This window comes from Corythoichthys intestinalis, chromosome 19 (genome assembly GCF_030265065.1).
Source record: "Corythoichthys intestinalis isolate RoL2023-P3 chromosome 19, ASM3026506v1, whole genome shotgun sequence".
NCBI classification, from domain to species: domain Eukaryota; kingdom Metazoa; phylum Chordata; class Actinopteri; order Syngnathiformes; family Syngnathidae; genus Corythoichthys; species Corythoichthys intestinalis.
In genome coordinates this window covers 20,273,985-20,293,376 of record NC_080413.1, presented here as the reverse complement: position 1 = coordinate 20,293,376, position 19,392 = coordinate 20,273,985, and the positions used below count along the sequence as shown (strand labels likewise).

The window sequence follows — 19,392 nt, the reverse complement described above, 5'->3', positions numbered from 1 at the left end:
GTTCGGTTTTTAAATAATTTATTTGCAAATCATAGTGGAAAATAAGTATTTGGTCAATACCAAAAGTTCATCTCAATACTTTGTTATGTACCCTTTGTTGGCAATAACGGAGGCCAAACGTTTTCTGTAAATCTTCACAAGCTTTTCACACACTGTTGCTGGTATTTTGGCCTATTCCTCCATGCAGATCTCCTCTAGAGCAGTGATGTTTTGGGGCTGGCCACTCCAGGACTTTGAAATGCTTCTTACAAAGCCCCTCCTCTGTTGCCCTGGCTGTGTGTTTGGGGTAACTGTCATGCTGAAAGACCAAGCCACGTCTCATCTTCAATGCCCTTGCAGACGGAAGGAAATTTTCACTCAAAATCTCTCGATACATGGCCCCATTCATTCTTTCCTTTACGCAGATCAGTCGTCCTGGTCCCTTCGCAGAAAAACAGCCCCAAAGCATGATGTTTCCACCCCCATGCTTCACAGTGCGTATGGTGTTCTTCGGATGCAATTCAGTATTGTTTCTCCTCCAAACACGAGAACATGTTTTTCTACCAAAAAGTTCTATTTTGGTTTCATTTGACTATAACACATTCTCCCAGTCCTCTTCTGAATCATCCAAATGCTCTCTAGTGCACCGCAGACGGGCCTGGACGTGTACTTCCTTCATCAGGGGGACACGTCTGGCAGTGCAGGATGTGAGTCCCTGGCGGCACATTGTGTTACTGATAGTAGCCTTAGTTACTGTGGTCCCAGCTCTCTGTAGGTCATTCACTAGGTCCCCCTGTGTGGTTCTGGAATTTTTGCTCACTGTTCTTGTTATCATTTTGATGCCAGGGGGTGAGATCTTGCATGGAGACCCAGATCGAGGGAGATCAGTGGTCTTGTATGTTTTCCATTTATTAATGATTGCTCCCTCAGTTGATTTCTTTACACCAAGTGTTTTACCTATTGCAGATTAAGTCTTCCCAGCCTGGTGCAGGTCTACAATTTTGTCTCTGGTGTCCTTCGACAGCTCTTTGGTCTTGGCCATAGTGGAGTTTGGAGTGTGACTGACTGAGCTTGTGGACAGGTGTCTTTTATACCGATAATGAGTTAAAACAGGTGCCATTAATACAGGTAACGAGTGGAGCAATGTTAGACCTCGTTAGAAGAAGTTAGACCTCTTTGACAGCCAGGAATCGTGCTTGTTAGTAGGTGACCAAATACTTATTTCCACTCTAATTTGGAAATAAATTCTTTAAAAATCAAACAATGTGATTTTCTTTGTTTTTTCCACATTCTGTCTCTCATGGTTGAGGTTTACCCATGTTGACAATTACAGGCCTCTCTAATCTTTTCAAGTAGGAGAACTTGCACAATTGATGGTTCACTAAATACTTATTTGCCCCACTGTATGTGACATCAGCAACAATGGCGACCTACTAGTTAAACTTATTTCACAAATTGTATAAAAACAAAAACATCAACAGGAGTTTCGATATCAAATTATTTAAACTCATCATAATAATAACAATAATAATACATTTTATTTATGACGCACTTTACATTTGAAAAACAAATCTCAAAGGGCACATAATAAAATTTTTTAAGAAGTTCAAGTCTTTCTATCCGTGAATAGGATATGACGTAAGGTTTTTTTTTCTGATCATACTCTTATCTTTTTTTTTTTTTTTTTTTTTTTTTAAATTAGGAATAGTGTTGTCATTTATGGATATGAAATCACCTTAAACATAAAGCTAACACAAGCCCATGTCTATGAATTAATGTAGTTTGAAATCTTACCAAAACTAAGTATAAATATTAACAGCAAGTATTAATGTATTATATTTCTTGTGTATTAATTCCATTTTAATTCAGTCATTAGATTTGCTAAAGAGTCGCTTTTAGCACATGTGCAGGAGTCTGATTAGCTCCTCTACAGGAGTCCATATTCTTGCCAAATTGTAATTGTGTGCAGACATTTCACAGCATGTAAACACCCCATCCGCAAGTCCAAAGCGTGCTTACACTTTCTTGCATTAATCATCGCACTTTTTCATACAGAAAACTCGGCTTGACAAATGCCGCTTGTAAGTCATACATTTCAAAAACCGACAGCGGTGTTTGTGAATTAAATGCCTGCATCCAGTGCTTAGTGGAGCGACGCACATGCATATGAACTTGGTAATGAAATGAATAATTAGCCCACTCGTCTAGTAAATCATCAAGTCCCACGGGAACGTCTGTGAAGCGAGAGCGGCTGCAGCGCCGAGAATCCAGCCAGGTTCCTTGTCGGTGGCAGACTGTGACGCTGATGGTTGCCGTTTGTGTGACTGTGTGCGTGTGTAGAGGCAAGTGTCTGTTATTGCTATGTGCCTGGCAGCTGTAGAGCAATGATGCATGCTGAATAACAGGTCAGGCTTAATCTCGTTAAGGCTAATCAGATGTATATGATATGTAGAAATCACTGCAGCTGCACTTCCCGTCCATCACTTGGCCAGTAGTGTGTGTTTTGCGTGTTTGTGTATGTTTCTGTGTGTGGAGGTGAAATGAGAAAGAGGGATGTCATTTTTCAGAGTGCTACATTATCAGAGGAATTATGGAATTATGCACAGGTGGATGGATGGCGTGAATACTGATGCAGTGAGAAGGAATATATTTGTATAAATGTTCACACAACAGCATTTTCACTCCTCCTGTTCCAAATGAAGAAGCCGGATGCACCTTCAGTAAATGAGGCATGTCCCGGGGGAGTTTTGTTTTGTCGCTGAGTGAATGTGTGCGCATGCGGCATTCACACCTTTTATGTTGCTACTGTTTTTCTCTCGCACATATGCACTGGTGTTTTGATGTTAAAAAACGATGGCCACCAATGTATTAAAGATTGAAAACTAGAGTACTGTCTTACTGATGTGTTTGAAAAAAAGAACTATACCAAAATAACCTCCCACAATCAAATCATTTGGGATTAATACAAGTGGAAAACTGAAGTAAAACTTAAATTATCCAGTCAACACCGGAATGTAAATAAACAGAATTGGACTTATATCATATTTACCTATTGAAAGTAGTGAAAGCAAGCAAGCACACGTAATGCTTTTAAGCCATCCCAGCTTCCATAAAAAAGCAACATAGCACTCTATGATTTTAAAAAAATCATACAGTAATGACATGATTTTACACATTTTTTCATGCTTGTATTCATATGAGCATATTTTGCAGAGGATAAAGAATAGCCTGAGGCTATTGTTGTAATTTCTTTTCATGTGTTGCTCCACCAGTTGTGTTAAAAGAGCTGTCAGTTGAAGGGTTATAACACCTTGACATTGATGATATTCGTTAGCACATCCATTATATTTTACATTGTTTGTTAGCCTTAAGCGAGGGATAATTAAAGCTGCGCTGTCATTTTAAATAAAGGAAGGTTAATTATTTTTGTTTCGGGTTTAGTTTGACCGTGAACATCAATTGAATGTCAATATACAGTGGAAAACCTCTTTTTTAGAATAATGGTCTACCAGCTGCCAAACTGATACTGCTTGTTTCAGTAAGTTTGCCGTATTTTCTATAAGGCGCATTGGAGTATAAGGCGCACATCCAATGAATGGCTTATTTTAAAACTGTTTTCATAAATAGGGCACACCGCATTATAAGGAACAGTAGTAGTAGTAGTAGTAGTAGTGGTTGCGTTATGCATCCACTAGATCCGTGCTTCTCAACTATTTTCTTTCACGCCACCCACCCCCTCCCACCCCCCAGGAAGACACATCAGAACTGTAAAAATACACTCAAGGTACATTTTTTTGACCATTTGATACTGAAAAACAAAATTTCATAAAATCAGTAAATAATAATGAATTCTAATTGATTTGCAACATTAACACATGAGGACAACATGCCAAACAACTTGACCGTAAAAATGAAAATTAATAGAATAAAAACGACAGAGTCATTGGACATTTGTCATTTTTATTTTTTCTGCTAGCAGTATCAGCTCCTTTGCAGTGATTTGGGGTTATTTTGCACTGAGCAACTCTCTATGCCACATGATATAATGCTACTGTAACAGTGGTAACTGATTTACTGATGTAACAATGACAAAGTGGGACGATTGTTGGCAATATTTGGCATGTTCTCGTAGAAAAAAAAAATCAAGTTGCTTATCAAGGTGATTGGGGTCTAATGTCTTTCAGTGACGTTTTAATTGATTTGGCTTCCTGCTATCCGCTGCAAACATTTTTAGACACAGTAAACAGACCGGTCTTTCCTCGTCTCCCACGGTATTAAAAATCAAGGCCAAAAGCCAAACACTACATACAGTACGCATCGTCATATTTCCTCGTCTTAGCTCTTCATATCTCCAATGCTCTTTGCTGTGTGTTCTTGTTTGGTTCAAAAATACTGTGCACACTCTGAAAATGAGAGCGCCACTACCACCCACTGAGTGGATGTGCAATTACACGTTATTCTAGTACGGCAAAAAACTATGTTCCCCGAGGTCACTTGCGCCACCCGCGGCTTTGCTCTGCGCCCCACTATTTGAGAAGTACTGAACTAGATGGAGCTGCGCTAAAGAGAATGTCATAACATGATTGACTAACATTGATCTATGTATAAGGCACCTCTGATCATAGGGCGCAGTGTCAGCTTTTGAGAAAATTGAAAGCTTTTAGGTGCACCTTATAGTACGGAAAATACGGCAGTTAAATCGATACATCCTTCATAATTTAAATTTTACTTCAAATTATAGTGTAATTTAAACCAGAAAGACATTTATATGGTATTTTAATTGCAAAAATTATTTTAATTGGGTTAATATTCTAAATTTTGACAACTGACTCATCATCCACAAAAGAAAATATGTAAAAGTGTGTGTCATCTAGTAGTTGTAACATGTTTAGTGATTGTCTGATTTTATATGTGCCAGCACAAGAGCCTGCCATCTTGTTTGAAACCTTTCCCCTCGGCGCCTGAGTGTCCCTGTTGGTTGGAGATTGGTTTCACTTAAAGCACTTAAAACAGCTCTCGGCAGTCGAGCTTGGCGCTGAAACAAATATCCAGATCACACTTGGATTGTTTTGAGATGGAAGGCAATCTGCCAGAGATGTAAGCCATCATTTCACATGTTTGCTCCCTTGATCTGTGCCTCTTTCACTTGGTGCCACCAGCCGCTTGTTTCCATCACAAGCCAATGCATTGAGGAATTGCTCATCTCCAAAGACCACGAATTGTAAGAAAAATAGCTGAAATATGACAAATATGTATGCTCATAAAATGTGCCAAGATTTTGAAATTCACACAGCGGCGAGCAGAAATGATTTCAACAATTAACAATGGCGCAAGAGACGCAGGGGAGCTGTAAGACTGATGAACACATTGCTGCCTTTTGTCCCTCTCAGGCATTTACGTTAATGAGCCACATCTTTCAACAGTCTTGTGACTTAGACATGACTCTGTCAATCAAACCAGGTCTTTATAGTAAAAACCTGAGGTCAGACCGAGACCTGGGAATGGAACATTTCCTGCCTAACTTAGATAATGATGTGTTGTCTTCCACACAATGTCAAGTTAAAAAAAAAAAAAAATCACAGGCCACATTTTATTTTGTAAATACAGTGAGGAAGATAAGTATTTGAATACCCTGAAATTTTGCAAGTTCTCCCACTTAGAAATAATGGGTGGGTTTGAAATTTTTATGGTGTGTGCTGGTCCACTGTGAGGGACAATCTTAAAAAAAAAATCCCGAAATCACAGTGTATGATTTTTTTTAACAATCTATTTGCATTATAGTGCTGCAAATAAATATTTGGATACCTGAGAAAATCAATGTTATTATTTGGTACAGTAGCCTTTGATTACAATTACAGAGGTGAAACGTTTCCTAACCCTAACCCTAACTTTCACCAAGTTTGCACAGACTGCAGCAGGGATTTTGCACCACTGCTCCACACAGATCTTCTCTAGATCAATCAGGTTTCTGGGCTGTCACTGAGAAACACGGAGTTTGAGCTTCCTCCAAAGATTTTCTATTGGGTTTGGGTCTGGAGACTGACTAGGCACTTCCAGAACCTTGATATGTTTTTTACGAAGCCACTCCTTGCTAATTCTGGCTGTCTGCTTCAGGACATTGTCCTGTTGGAATGCTCTAACTAAGGGAAGAACAGTGTATCACAAAAGTGAGTACACCCCTCACATTTCTGCAGATATTTAAGTATATCTTTTCATGGGACAGCACTAACAAAATGACACTTTGACACAATGAAAAGTAGTCTGTGTGCAGCTTATATTACAGAGTTTATCTATTTTAGCTCAAAATATAGCTGTTAATATCTAAACCCCATCCAACAAAAGTAAGTACACCCCTTAGAAACAACGTACATCCCTAAATGTCCAAATTGAGTACTGCTTGTCATTTTCCCTCCCAAATGTCATGCGACTCGTTACAGAAGTGTTGTCAGCATTGCTGCAGAGATTGAAGAGGTGGGGGGTCAGCCTGTTAGTGCTCAGACCATACGCTGCACTCTACATCAAATTGGTTTGCATGGCTGTCACCCCAGGAGGAACCCTCTTCTGAAGACGGTACACAAGAAAGCCCGCCCGTCTCATCAGACCATAGGACATGGTTCCAGTAATCCATGTGCTTTGTTGACATGTCTTCAGCAAACTGTTTGCGGGCTTTCTTGTGTACCGTCTTCAGATGAGACTTCCTCCTGGGGTGACAGCCATGCACACCAATTTGATGTAGAGTGCGGCGTACGGTCTGAGCACTAACAGGCTGACCCCCCACCTCTTCATTCTCTGCAGCAATACTGACAGCACTCCTGTAACGAGGCACATGACATTTGGGAGGGAAAATGACAAGCAGTACTCAATTTGGACATTTAGGGATGAACGTTGTTTCTAAGGGGTGTACTTACTTTTGTTGGATGGGGTTTAGATATTAATGCCTATATTTTGAGCGAAAATAAATTAACTCTATAATATAAGCTGCACACAGACTACTTTTCATTGTGTCAAAGTGTCATTTTGTCAGTGTTGTCCCATGAAAAGATATACTTAAATATCTGCAGAAATGCGAGGGCTGTACTCACTTTTGTGATACACTGTTGGTTATTCCCCAAAATCTCACGATACATGGCCCTGGTCATCCTCTCCTTAATACAGTGCAGTCGTCCAGTCCCATGTGCAGAAAACCACCCCCAATGCATGATGCTACCACCCCCATGATTCACAATAGGGATGGTGTTCTTGGGATGGTTCTCATCATTCTTCCTCAAAACACTATGAGTGGAATTAAGACCAAAAAATTCCATTTTGATCTCATATGACCACATGACTTTCTCCCATGACGCCTCTGGATCATCCAAATGGTCATTGGCAAACTTAAAACGGGCAAGGACATGTGCTTGTTTAAGCAGGGGAACCTTTAGTTCCATACATGATTATAAACCATGACGTCTGTAGTGTATTTCCAGCAGTAACCTTGGAAATGGTCCCAGCTCCTTTCAGGTTATTGACCAGCTCTTCCTGTGTAGTTTTTGACTGATTTCTCACCATTCTTAGGATCATTGAGATCCTACGAGGTAGATCTTGCATGAAGCCCCAGTCTGAGGGAGATTGACAGTCATGTTTGGCTTCTTCCATTTTCTAACAATTGCTCCAACGGTGGATCTTATATCACCAAGCTGCTTTGCAATTGACCTATAACCCTTTCCAGCCTTGTCTACAATTCTGTGTTTGGACAGCTCTTTGGTCTTGACCATGTTAATAAATGGAGTCTCCCTGTTTATATTGGGTGGACTCAAAAAGTGTACCTCCACTCCACTTTTTAGTTGGACTTTTTAAAGACAGCTAACGTGTCTTTGAGGATCACAATTGTAGCCGGTAAATTCTATTCAGGGGTGCTGGAGAGGAGGGTCCGTCGGGAAGTCGAATCTCGGATTCAGGAGGAGCAGTGTGGTTTTCGTCCCGGCCGTGGAACAGTGGACCAGCTCTACACCCTCGGCAGGGTCCTCGAGGGTGCATGGGAGTTCGCCCAACCAGTCTACATGTGTTTTGTGGATTTGGAGAAGGCGTTCGACCGTGTGCCTCGGGGAGTCCTGTGGAGGGTGCTCCGGGAGTACGGGGTACTGAGCACCTTGGTAAGGGCTGTTCGGTCCCTGTACGACCGGTGTCAGAGTCTGGTCCGCATTGCCGGCAGTAAGTCGAATTCGTTCGAGGATTGGACTCGGTCAAGGCTGCCCTTTGTCACCGATTCTCTTCATAATTTTTATAGACAGAATTTCTAGGCGCAGCCGAAGCGTTGAGGGTGTCCGGTTTGGTGGCCTCAGCATTGCATTTCTGCTTTTTGCAGATGATGTACTGCTGTTGGCTTCATCAAGCAGTGACCTCCAACTCTCACTGCAGCCGAGTGTGAAGCGGTTGGGATGAAGATCAGCACCTCCAAATCCGAGACCATGGTCCTCAGCCGGAAAAGGGTGGCATGCCCTCTCCAGGTCGGGGATGAGATCCTGCCCCAAGTGGAGGAGCTCAAGTATCTTGGGGTCTTGTTCACGAGTGAGGGTAGGAGGGAGCGGGAGATTGACAGGCGGATCGGTGCAGCGTCTGCAGTGATGCGAACTCTTCACCGGTCCGTTGTGAAGAAAGATTTACCGGTCGATCTACGTTCCTACCCTCACCTATGGACACAAGCTGTGGGTCGTGACCGAAAGAACAAGATCCCGGATTCTTAGAGATAGGGTGAGAAGCCCGGTCATCTGGGGTGTCGAGCCGCTACTCCTCCGCGTTGAGAGGAGCCAGTTGAGGTGGCTCGGGCATCTGGTTCGGATGCCTCCTCGATGCCTCCCTGGAGAGGTGTTCCGGGCATGTCCCACCGGCGGGAGGCCCCGGGGTCGACCCAGGACACGCTGGAGAGACTATGTCGCTCGGCTGGCCTGGGAACGCCTTGGAATCCCGCCGGAGGAGCTGGCTGAAGTGGCTGGGGAGAGGGAAGTCTGGGCTTCCCTGCTAAAGCTGCTGCCCCCGCGACCCGACCCCAGACTAAGCGGAAGATAAAGGATGGATGGATGGATGGTGTTAGTTTAGCATTTTAAGATTATGTTGTACATCCATATGAGTGTACAGTGCTTAGTTTTCGCCACGTTTATGGCCAAGATGGATGGATGGATGGATGGATGGATGGATGGATGGATGGATGGATGGATGGATGGATGGATGGATGGATGGATGGATGGATGGATGGATGGATGGATGGATGGATGGATGGATGGATGGATGGATGGATGGATGGATGGATGGAATTGTAGCTATTAGACAGGTGTTCAAATACTTTTTTTCAGAAGTGTATACAAATAAATTGTTAACAAATCATACACTGTGAATTGTGGATTTTTTTTCTTTAGATTGTCTCTGACTGTGGACCAGCACCTACCATGAAAATTTCAAACCCGCCCATCATTTCTAAGTGGGGGAACTTACAAAATCGCAGGGTGCTCAAATACTTATTTTCCTCACTGTATAACATGACAACTTGTTATATATTTGCCGTTTTACAAAATTGAAATATACTTAATTCGTTGGATCATTATAATGCCATCACCTCTGTATACATTTTTTATATTTTTCCTGTGTATTCCATTTTTATCACCCTGGATATAATTACAATGACGGTGACATTAATACTGTAACACAATGACTGTTAATCAAAGCCATTCAAGACAATTTAGTGCATCGGGTGTGCCTAACCAAGTGTTAGGAAAAGCCTGCAATTACGTCATTTGTACCATGATATTTTTGAATGGATCCTCAGTCCCGCAGTAAATGTGTTGACTCAATGACTGCAATTATATTGAACGCTGAGTTAGGAGCCCAGTTGCATGCCTTTGTTGGAAAAGCCAATAACTGAATGACTGGACTATTGTGAGAGCATGGAATGTATTATTTGTGAAATATTAGGGTAGTGTTCATTTTCAATTTATTTAGCTTTTTGTGGATGGATACAGAAGCCTAGTGGTGAATTGTGGATTGTACTCAATAATGCTATTCAGCGTATCCCTTCACCCTTTATAATGTAGACTACTGTACTTTGCATGGGGTCTTTACCACCCAGAGACATCCCGTCTGGACTGGTTTCTTGGCTTCCTTTGCCATCTCTTTGGGGGACAGGAACACCCATCAGGAGTCATTAGTTTCTACGACGACAGGCTGGAGACTCTTTGCTGCAGCTATTCTCAGTGCTGCGAACAGTGGCTTTGAAATTGAACTTATGTGATCAGACACGGTTATGAGATTTGACGAAAGATTATTTCAGTGATCCTAAAACAAATATATAAAGGAAGGTGTAGGGATGTTTTCATATATATGAAGAATTAATACCATATTTTTCGGATTATAAGTCGCACCTGAGTATAAGTAGCAATGCACTGAACTGATATGTGTTCTTTTAATTAAATATGTATTGCAGTGTAGATCATTTCTATTGTTTATTTTCCTGGCATACAATCAATTTTAAAGAAGGGCGTAGGTTTGCATTGGGTTGGTAGGGACATAACACTATTATCTTTTCAGGATGCTCAAATTGTCCCCACCAACTTCTAAGCAACCTTATTTGCATTATATACAGGAGTATGAAAAAGGATCTAAACCTTTAGGAGATGCTCAGATTTCTGCATAAAATCACCATCAAATGTGATCTGATCTTTGTCAAAATCACACAGATGAAAAAACAGTGTCTGCTTTAACTAAAACCTTGCAAACATTTATAAGGTTTCATATTTTAACGAGGATAGTATGCAAACAACGACAGAAGGGGGAAAAATAAGTAAGTCAACCATCACATATAATATTTTGTGGCCCCCTCAGCAATATCTTCAACCAGACGCTTCCTGTAGCTGCAGATCAGTCTGGCACATTGATCACAACTAATCTTGGCTCATTCTTCACTACCAAACTGCTATAGTTCAGTCAGATTCCTGGGATGTGTGGCATGAATCGCTGTCTTTTGGTCATGCCACAGCATCTCAGTGGGGTTCAAGTCTGGACTTTGACTTGGCCACTCCAGAACGTGTAATTTGTTCTTCTGAAACCATTCTGAAGTTGATTTACTTCTGTGTTTTGGATCATTGTCTTGTTGCAGCAGCCATCCTCTTTTTAGCTTCAACTGTCTGACAGACGGCCTCAGGTTTTCCTGCAAAACATCCTGATAAACTTTTCATTTCATTCTTCCATTTATGATTGCAAGTTGTCCAGGCCCTGAGGAAGAAAAACAGCCCCAAATCATTATGCTCCCTCCATCATGCTTCACTGTACAGATGAGGTTGAATTTGGTGAGGTATTCCATTTTTCCTCCACACATGATGTTGTGTGTTACTCCCAAACAATTCAAGTTTAGTTTTATCAGTCCACAAAATATTTTGCCAAAACGTCTGTGGAGTGTCCAAGTGCCTTTTTGCGAACATTATATGTGCAACAGCAACAACGTTCTTTTAGACAGCAGTGGCTTTCTCCATGGAGTCCTCCCATGAACACCATTCTTGGCCATAGTTTTACATACAGTGGATATGTGCACAGAGATATTGGACTTGCCAGTAATTTCTGTAAGTCTTTAGCAGACACTCTTGCATTCTTTTTTACCTCTCTGAGTATTCTGCGCTGGACTCTTGCCGTCGTCTTTGGTGGACGGCGACTCCTTGGGAGAGAAGCAAGAGTGCCAAACTCTTTCCATTTGTCAACAACTTCTCTGCCTGTTGATTGATGACATCCAGACTTTTAGAGATGGTTTTGTATCCTTTCCCAGCTTTATACAAATAAACAATCCTTGGTCGCAGGTCTTCAGACAGCTCTTTTGACTGGGCCATGATGCTCATCAGACAATACTTCTCATCAAGACAATTATTACCCGGTGTGTGTTTTATAGTGGGCAGGGCAGCTTTAAACCAGTCATCAGTGATTGGGAACACACCTGACTTAAAATGTTTTGTAAAAATTGGTTTCAATTGCTCTATAAGTCGCCTTGGGCAGAGGATTCACTTACTTATTTTCCCCCCTACTGTCATTGTTAGCATCCATTAAAATATGAAAACTTATAAATGTTTGTGTGGTTTTAGTTAACCCAAACACTGTATTTTCATCTGTGTGATTTTGCCAAAGATCACTTCACATCTGATGGTGATTTTGTGCAGAAATGTGAGAAATTCCAAAAGATCAGATACTTTTTCATACCACTGTATTGATTTCAGTAAGATAGGTAATTTAGAATGTCTTCCCATATGTTGTAAGGATAGAATTGACTCTATACCATTATTAACTGAATTATTTTCATTATGTTCAGACTTGCATTTACCCCTTTTCGTTTGCTGTATGTGCCGTTTGAATGCACGTTTGATTGACTGATGAATTGCATTTATTTAAAATGTATTTCTTTACTTTCTACATGATTTACTGTATATAAAAACTAGGGCTGTCAAACGATTAAAATTTTTAATCGAGTTAGTCACCGCTTTAAAATTAATTAATCGTAATTAATCGCAATTCAAACCATCTATAAAATATGGCATATTTTTTGTAAATTATTGTTGGAATGGAAAGATAAGACACAAGACGGGTATATACATTCAACATGGGGTACATAAGTACCGTATTTGTTTATTATAACAATAAATCAACAAGATGGCATTAACATTATTAACATTCTCTTAAAGCGATCCATGAATAGAAAGACTTGTAGTTCTTAAAAGATAAATGTTAGTACAAATTAAAGAAATTTTATATTAAAACCCCTCTTAATGTTTTAGTTTTAATAAAATTGGTAAATTTTCAATCAAAAAAATAAACTAGTAGCTCACCATTGTTGATGTCAATAATTACACCATGCTCATGGTGCTGAAAACCATAAAATCAGTCGCACCCAAGCGCCAGCAGAGGGTGACATAACACCAAAAAACACAAGAAACAAGTGCACATGACACTGTGCTGTCATTTTAATCTGTTTGAGCGGGGCATGTGCGTTAAATGTGTCAAATATTTTAATGTGATTAATTTTAAAAAATGAATTACCGCCCGTTAACGCGATAATTTTGACAGCCCTATTAAAAACTTTTTTTTTTGCAGCCTATGCAGACATTTTTTCCAAATCGTCATACGGTAATCATAGTCGCGGTAAAAAGTTTTCATTTTTTTGTTGAGTTTAGCTGTGCTTGTGGACAAAAGCAGTACTGTTTTACCTTAAGGCGGGCCCTTTTAGTATTTATTTTTGTTATACCCTGACTGAGAAGTTTTTTCAGTTATGTTTAAATTCTTTATTTACACAGACAATGCTCAGTGGTCTTAAGACAAATGTTTATTTTTTTGCATTCCTGGATAGTTAAGAGATTATTAACAAATTTGTATTTATTGTGTTTGTTAAAATAATTTATGTTCAAATATTGCAATTTAAATTTGCTAATAAAATATTTTAAAAATGTTTCTTCCGAAGTTTATGAAAACAAAGGTTTGAATTGAACGGTGTGTCGCCTGAACCAATACACATGAAAGTTAGTATAAATGAATACAGATTTATTTTGCATTGATCATTCAGCCTATCAATTAATTATAGGTTTATATTCGTGAGAAATGTTGCTCTGACTCTTTGGTCTTATTAATGTCCCGTCCCCAGTAAAAAGTGTACATGCAGGTTATGCTGTTGTATCGTCCCTACCATGGTTGAGACCAAACCTACGCCCTTGATTTCAACCAAAATGTCTCCCGTTTCTACTCGCAGACGGACGCGGCCCTGATGTACGACGCCGTGCACGTAGTAGCGGTGGCAGTCCAGCAGTCTCAACAGATCACCGTCAGCTCCCTACAGTGCAATCGCCACAAGCCGTGGCGTTTCGGGGGACGCTTCATCGGCCTCATCAAAGAGGTAACGTAGCACATCGTCCACCTTTGACCCGGTAGCTGCTGAGCCGTGTTACTTTGATGAGAGCGGGGTGTTGTGTGGAATCACTGATTTTGTAGACCCTCCTATTCTGTCTGAAACCACTTGTGAATACATCTTAAGCACCTTCATTACCTCTCTTTCTTCAGTGCGCATCTTTCCGCATGTCGATATAAAAACATTGTCATTCTAGTGCGGGTCAGCAGCTCGTTCGCTTTGTTCTTGTCACGCTTTCATTTCAGGGATGTTATCATTGCAGGTAATTTTCATGATCATCAATGAGCTTTTAGTAATACTAGCACGCTATCCTCACCCCATCTTCTCACCATGATACTAAGTCTCTCCATGCCCGTCTGTTGCTTCAAAGCGAAACTTGCAGCACGCACGCATGATGGACTCGGCACTGTTTTCTGCCTTTTAGCAGCTTTGCCGTCTCCCGCTAAATTACTGCGGCAGACAGAGAGAGAAGAGCTCGGCGCAGTGCATGATTCGGAAATAAAATGAGGTGGTTAGAGGTTAGATTGATATTGTGGAGAAAGACGGCAGTTCAGCCTGATGAAACGGCGGCGCTGAGAGGCTGAGGATTTTCATTATCATTATCAACATTATGTTTATAGGCTCACTGGGATGGCTTGACCGGTCGAGTCCTCTTCAACAAGACCAACGGACTAAGGACGGATTTCGACCTGGATGTCATCAGCCTGAAGGAGGAAGGATTGGAAAAGGTGCATGAATGTAGCTTAACTGCCAGTTGAATGGAATGGAAACTACTATAATGACTTCACAGAAGATTGAAGTAGAATGTTGGACAAACTCTACAATCTACAATGAAATCAGTCAAATGTACCGTATTGGCCCGAATATAAAACTGTGTTTTTTGCATTGAAATAAGACTGAAAAAGTGGGGGTCGTCGTATATTCGCGGTCTAGACATTATACCCATTCACTACGCTAGATGGCGCCAGATATCATTGAAGCGATGTTCTGTCATGACAGATCTCAGCTACTCTCAAGTTTAACCAGTTTGCATTATTTTATTACAATGTTTTTCCTTATTCACAGTTACAGTTAGACTTCACTTTGATGGTTAATGCAGTTATTGCAGTTTTGTTGCTTTATCACAATAGATTGGTTTATTTACATTTCAAAAACCAGAAGCCATTCATTTACGAATGTGCTTGCACTTTAGTTTACATATTTAAATGTTCAGATATTAAGATTTGAATGAGGCGAAATAACATGCTTTTTCTCTCAAATATATTGTTATAATCATGTTTCAGATGTACTGTAATTATTTTCTGTGTAAAAATTAATTCGGTGTTCAAAAAGTCTTTTTTCGAACTTGAGTCTTGAAAAAGATGGGGTCGTCTTATAATCAGGGCCGTCTTCGGGCCAATACGGTATTTCCTCCCAGTTCTACGTTGTTTGTTAGCAGGGTTTCAGTTATCCCAAAGTGGATACCAGGCACTGTGCATTGGTCACATTTCTGGAATGTTTTTTGTTTTATGTAGTACTGTCCAAACATTTTCTACCACATCCTACTACATTCTTGTGAGCACACATTGACTAGATGAGACAAAGTGTGATGCTGAGCTGTCTTCACAGATCGGGACATGGGATCCTCCCAGCGGTCTGAATATGTCGGAGACTCACAAAAGCAAGACGTCCAACATCACTGACTCACTGGCTAACAAATCTCTGCGTGTATCCACCATTCTGGTAGACTAATAAGTCAGCTATGAATAACTCTGAGAGCTATACAAAAGTTGACCTTTTCTGCACATTCCTGCCCCCGACAGGAGGAACCATATGTCATGTTTAAGAAGTCAGATAAACCTCTGTACGGGAACGACCGCTTTGAGGGTTATTGTATTGACCTGCTGAGGGAACTTTCTGGAATTTTGGGCTTCCAGTACGAAGTCCGACTGGTCGAAGACGGCAAGTACGGTGCCCTGGATGAGAGCACGGGCCAGTGGAACGGCATGGTGCGCGAACTCATGGACCATGTGAGTCTCTTGTTTCTTTAGATCTGCATGAGACACTACTCAACCATTCATATTTTTAAAGTGCCTGTGACACGATAAAAAAAAAAAAAAATTAAATAGCATTATTATTTGAAATAAAACCATATTTCAAGACTATTCGACTACTGTAAATACCGTATTGGCCCGTATATAAGACGGTGTTTTTTGAACTGAAATAAGAATGAAAAAGAGGGAGTCGTCTTATATTCGCGGTCTAGACGTTATACAGATTCACGACGCTAGATGGCGCCAGATATCATTGAAGCGATGCTCTGTCATGACAGATCTCAGCTACGCTCCTCATTCACGACGCTAGATGGCGCCAGATATCATTAAAGTGCCTGTGACACGATTAAAAAAAAAAAAAAATGTTAAATAGCATTATTATTTGAAAAAAAATCATATTTTAAGACTATTCGACTACTGTAAATACCGTATTAGCCCGAATATAAGACGATGTTTTTTGCATTGAAATAAGAATGAAAAAGAGGGGGTCGTCTTATATTTGCGGTCTGGACGTTATACCCATTCACGACGCTAGATGGCGCCAGATATCATTGAAGCGATGTTCTGTTACACAGATCTTAGCTAGTTTAACCAGTTTGCATTATTTTATTGCAATGTTTTTCCTTATTATAATAATAATAATACATTTTATTTATAACGCACTTTACATTTGAAAACAAATCTCAAAGTGCACTTATTCAGATTTGTTTCAAGACTAAAGTTACAGTTAGACTTCACTTTGATGGTTATTGCAATTTTGTTCTTTTATCACAATAGATTGATTTATTTACATTTCAAAAACCAGAAGCCATTCATTTACGAATGTGAGTGCACTTTACTTTACATATTTAAATGTTCAGATATTAAGATTTGAATGAGGCAAAATAACATGCTTTTTCTCTCAAATGTATTGTTATACTCATTTGTTTCGGATGTACTGTAATTATTTTCTGTATAAAAATTAATTTGGTGTTTAAAAAGTCTTTTTTCAAACTTGAGTCTTGAAAAAGAGGTCATCTTATAATCAGGGCCATCTTATTGTCGGGCCAATACGGTACAACAATTTGGCAAAGCAGATATGACGAGAAATGAGTCTTTTTATCTGCCATTTAGCCTGTCATTGTTGCCCTCTATCGCCTCCGTCTGGGTGATGACATTGGCAGAGTAATGATTTCAGCTTATTTAGAATTCATACCAATGGGGAAAATTCAGAACGAGGAAAATGCGACACAGAGCAGCAAAATGTCATCATTGTTTTTATCTCTCTACTCCCAATATTTTTACAGGATATTCTTTTTATCCAAGTATTTTTCCCCAATTGCTAAATAAATTGTATGATCATGACAAATAACAGTCTTGTGCTATATAAGAAGTATTAAAAATGCATGTATTCAGTACGACAGGGCTAAATTACTGTATAATGGTCAAAAATTGCCAACTTTTTAAACCTCCCGAATGGTATTTTATGCCACCAGCGTTAGTCCGGCTTATGTAATTTCCCTGCCCCGATTTCGGGGACGGAGGAAAGAGCGTAAACAAAACAGGAGTCGTGAGAGCTAGGCGACATGCTAACCCGAACCGAGTGGCTCTTCCAAGTCTTTTCCTCGCCTTTCGAAAACGAAAAATCACACAATACTACCCCGAGTCATGTTACACACAGCGGCGGGGTTGATTGTCTTCACCTATCGGCGAGCAAGTTTCAGCTCGTCGTTCTGCTGCAGCCCCGGTAGGCAGGCAGTGCTCGTCGCCGGGGACACAGAGGGGAATGAACGCAGAAAATGTCGCATTCTCGGTGGACTAACAGGCCAACGTCGGAGCGCGTGGCTGCCCGAGCCCAAGCCAAGTATAGCGCTGTCTAGGCGGGCACACGAAGAGGGCCGAGGGGGGTCGAAGCCTCGACACAATCAAGAACCGGAGACGATAGCGAGGAACTCCAAGGGCTCAAACCGAGGATAGAGCTCGATAGGAGGGCACGCCTTTATCAGCCCGCGACCATGGTGTGCAACAGGCTGCCGGTCGTCTGCCGAGTGGCCTTCTCGGTGGACAGGGAGCATTGTCACCCACAAAATGCAAGACACTTCCTTATTACAACATTTGCCATGATCCCAGTATTTGACATAACATAAAAACACGTCTCTTACTCAATTTGTCATCCGTCCAATGGTCTTTCGATTGTCTGAGTTGTTTTGCCCATTTTCGCGGACAGGATCTTTTGGAAATCCCAAAATCCTCACACCACTCTCCCTGGTGTAGCAACAAAAGCCTGCAGCACAATGGGCTGGCGTGACGCAAAAAATGCATGAGTTAATCCGCAAAATCAGCTGAATCCGCGGTGCTTCTGCATACTATGGTAATGCAAGTATTGTGAAGATGGTTAGTCAGCTGACGTCACATTCGCCTTCTTCCTCAATCCAGACTCTGGCCGGAAGTTCCTCATTTTAATGGGGCAGGATTAAAAAATTTGAATAAATATATAAGTCGCTTCCACACACATCCAAGTGGTCCATTTCTTTCAGGAGGATAAAATACCATGTGTAATATGAAATAAATATGTTATTTTGTGTCACAGGCACTTTAAGCAATTATTCAGGTGAGAGATCTTCATTGCGTGGTTTGTTAATGTAACGTTACCTAAGCAACAACTTTCAACGGTGTCGCTGGCAGCCAATGAGTTAATGAGAAACTCGGTTAAAATTGCAATCACTGGCTGGGTATAATTAACTTTTTTTTGCCCTAGTAAGCCCTTGGTGTGATCTACTTGCACTGTGGACTAAAATGCCCTTCCTGACAGATTAATCTAATCCCATGAGTGTTGCCTTTCTGACTCACCTGCGACACCATTTAGGAAAGTTCAAACATAAACCCCAAGATGTAATTTCCATTAAAAATAAATAGAAATGTCGGTAATCTAAGTGAACTAACGACCTTGATTATTTTCCCTCCTCCGTCCCGGCTTTTCCGCCCTGCACACATTGACCTCTCTGGCTGTGGACAGGAATCAAATGCTAATTTGATTTGTCCACTCTGCTGATTTTTCATCGGTGGGGTCACCTAAGCGGCCTCATCCACTTTGCTCCTTTGGTGTCGCTGCAGAAAGTCGACTTGGCGGTCGCTCCTCTGGCCATCACCTACGTGCGAGAGAAGGTCATTGACTTCTCCAAGCCCTTCATGACGCTGGGGATAAGTATCCTGTACCGCAAACCCAACGGCACCAACCCGGGGGTCTTCTCCTTCCTAAACCCCCTCTCACCTGATATCTGGATGTATATTCTGCTGGCTTGCTTGGGTGTCAGTTGCGTGCTGTTTGTCATAGCCAGGTAACATGACACGTTTCCCTCCCTTTCGACTTACTCTGCTTCCTTTGTCCTGGAAATGTGACGAAAGATTTTTGTGGTTCCTAAATGCACCACAAGGTAAAAATCAGGTTGGAGCAGTCATTTTGAAACAGTAAAACCAACAAAACAAGTTTAGGTGCAG

General features: G+C 40.9%; 1 protein-coding gene across 3 annotated transcripts in view; it reads left to right on the top strand.

Moving 5' to 3' along the window:
* Positions 1-19,392, top strand: part of LOC130907228 (glutamate receptor ionotropic, kainate 2) — a 334,891-nt gene that overhangs the window by 258,934 nt on the left and 56,565 nt on the right. For all 3 annotated transcript variants that reach the window (XM_057822068.1, XM_057822067.1, XM_057822066.1), the window contains 5 exons: positions 13,727-13,870; positions 14,503-14,610; positions 15,491-15,604; positions 15,685-15,891; positions 19,009-19,232. In XM_057822068.1, the coding sequence (XP_057678051.1) occupies positions 13,727-13,870; positions 14,503-14,610; positions 15,491-15,604; positions 15,685-15,891; positions 19,009-19,232 (797 nt within the window). The remainder of the gene's footprint in view (positions 1-13,726; positions 13,871-14,502; positions 14,611-15,490; positions 15,605-15,684; positions 15,892-19,008; positions 19,233-19,392) is intronic.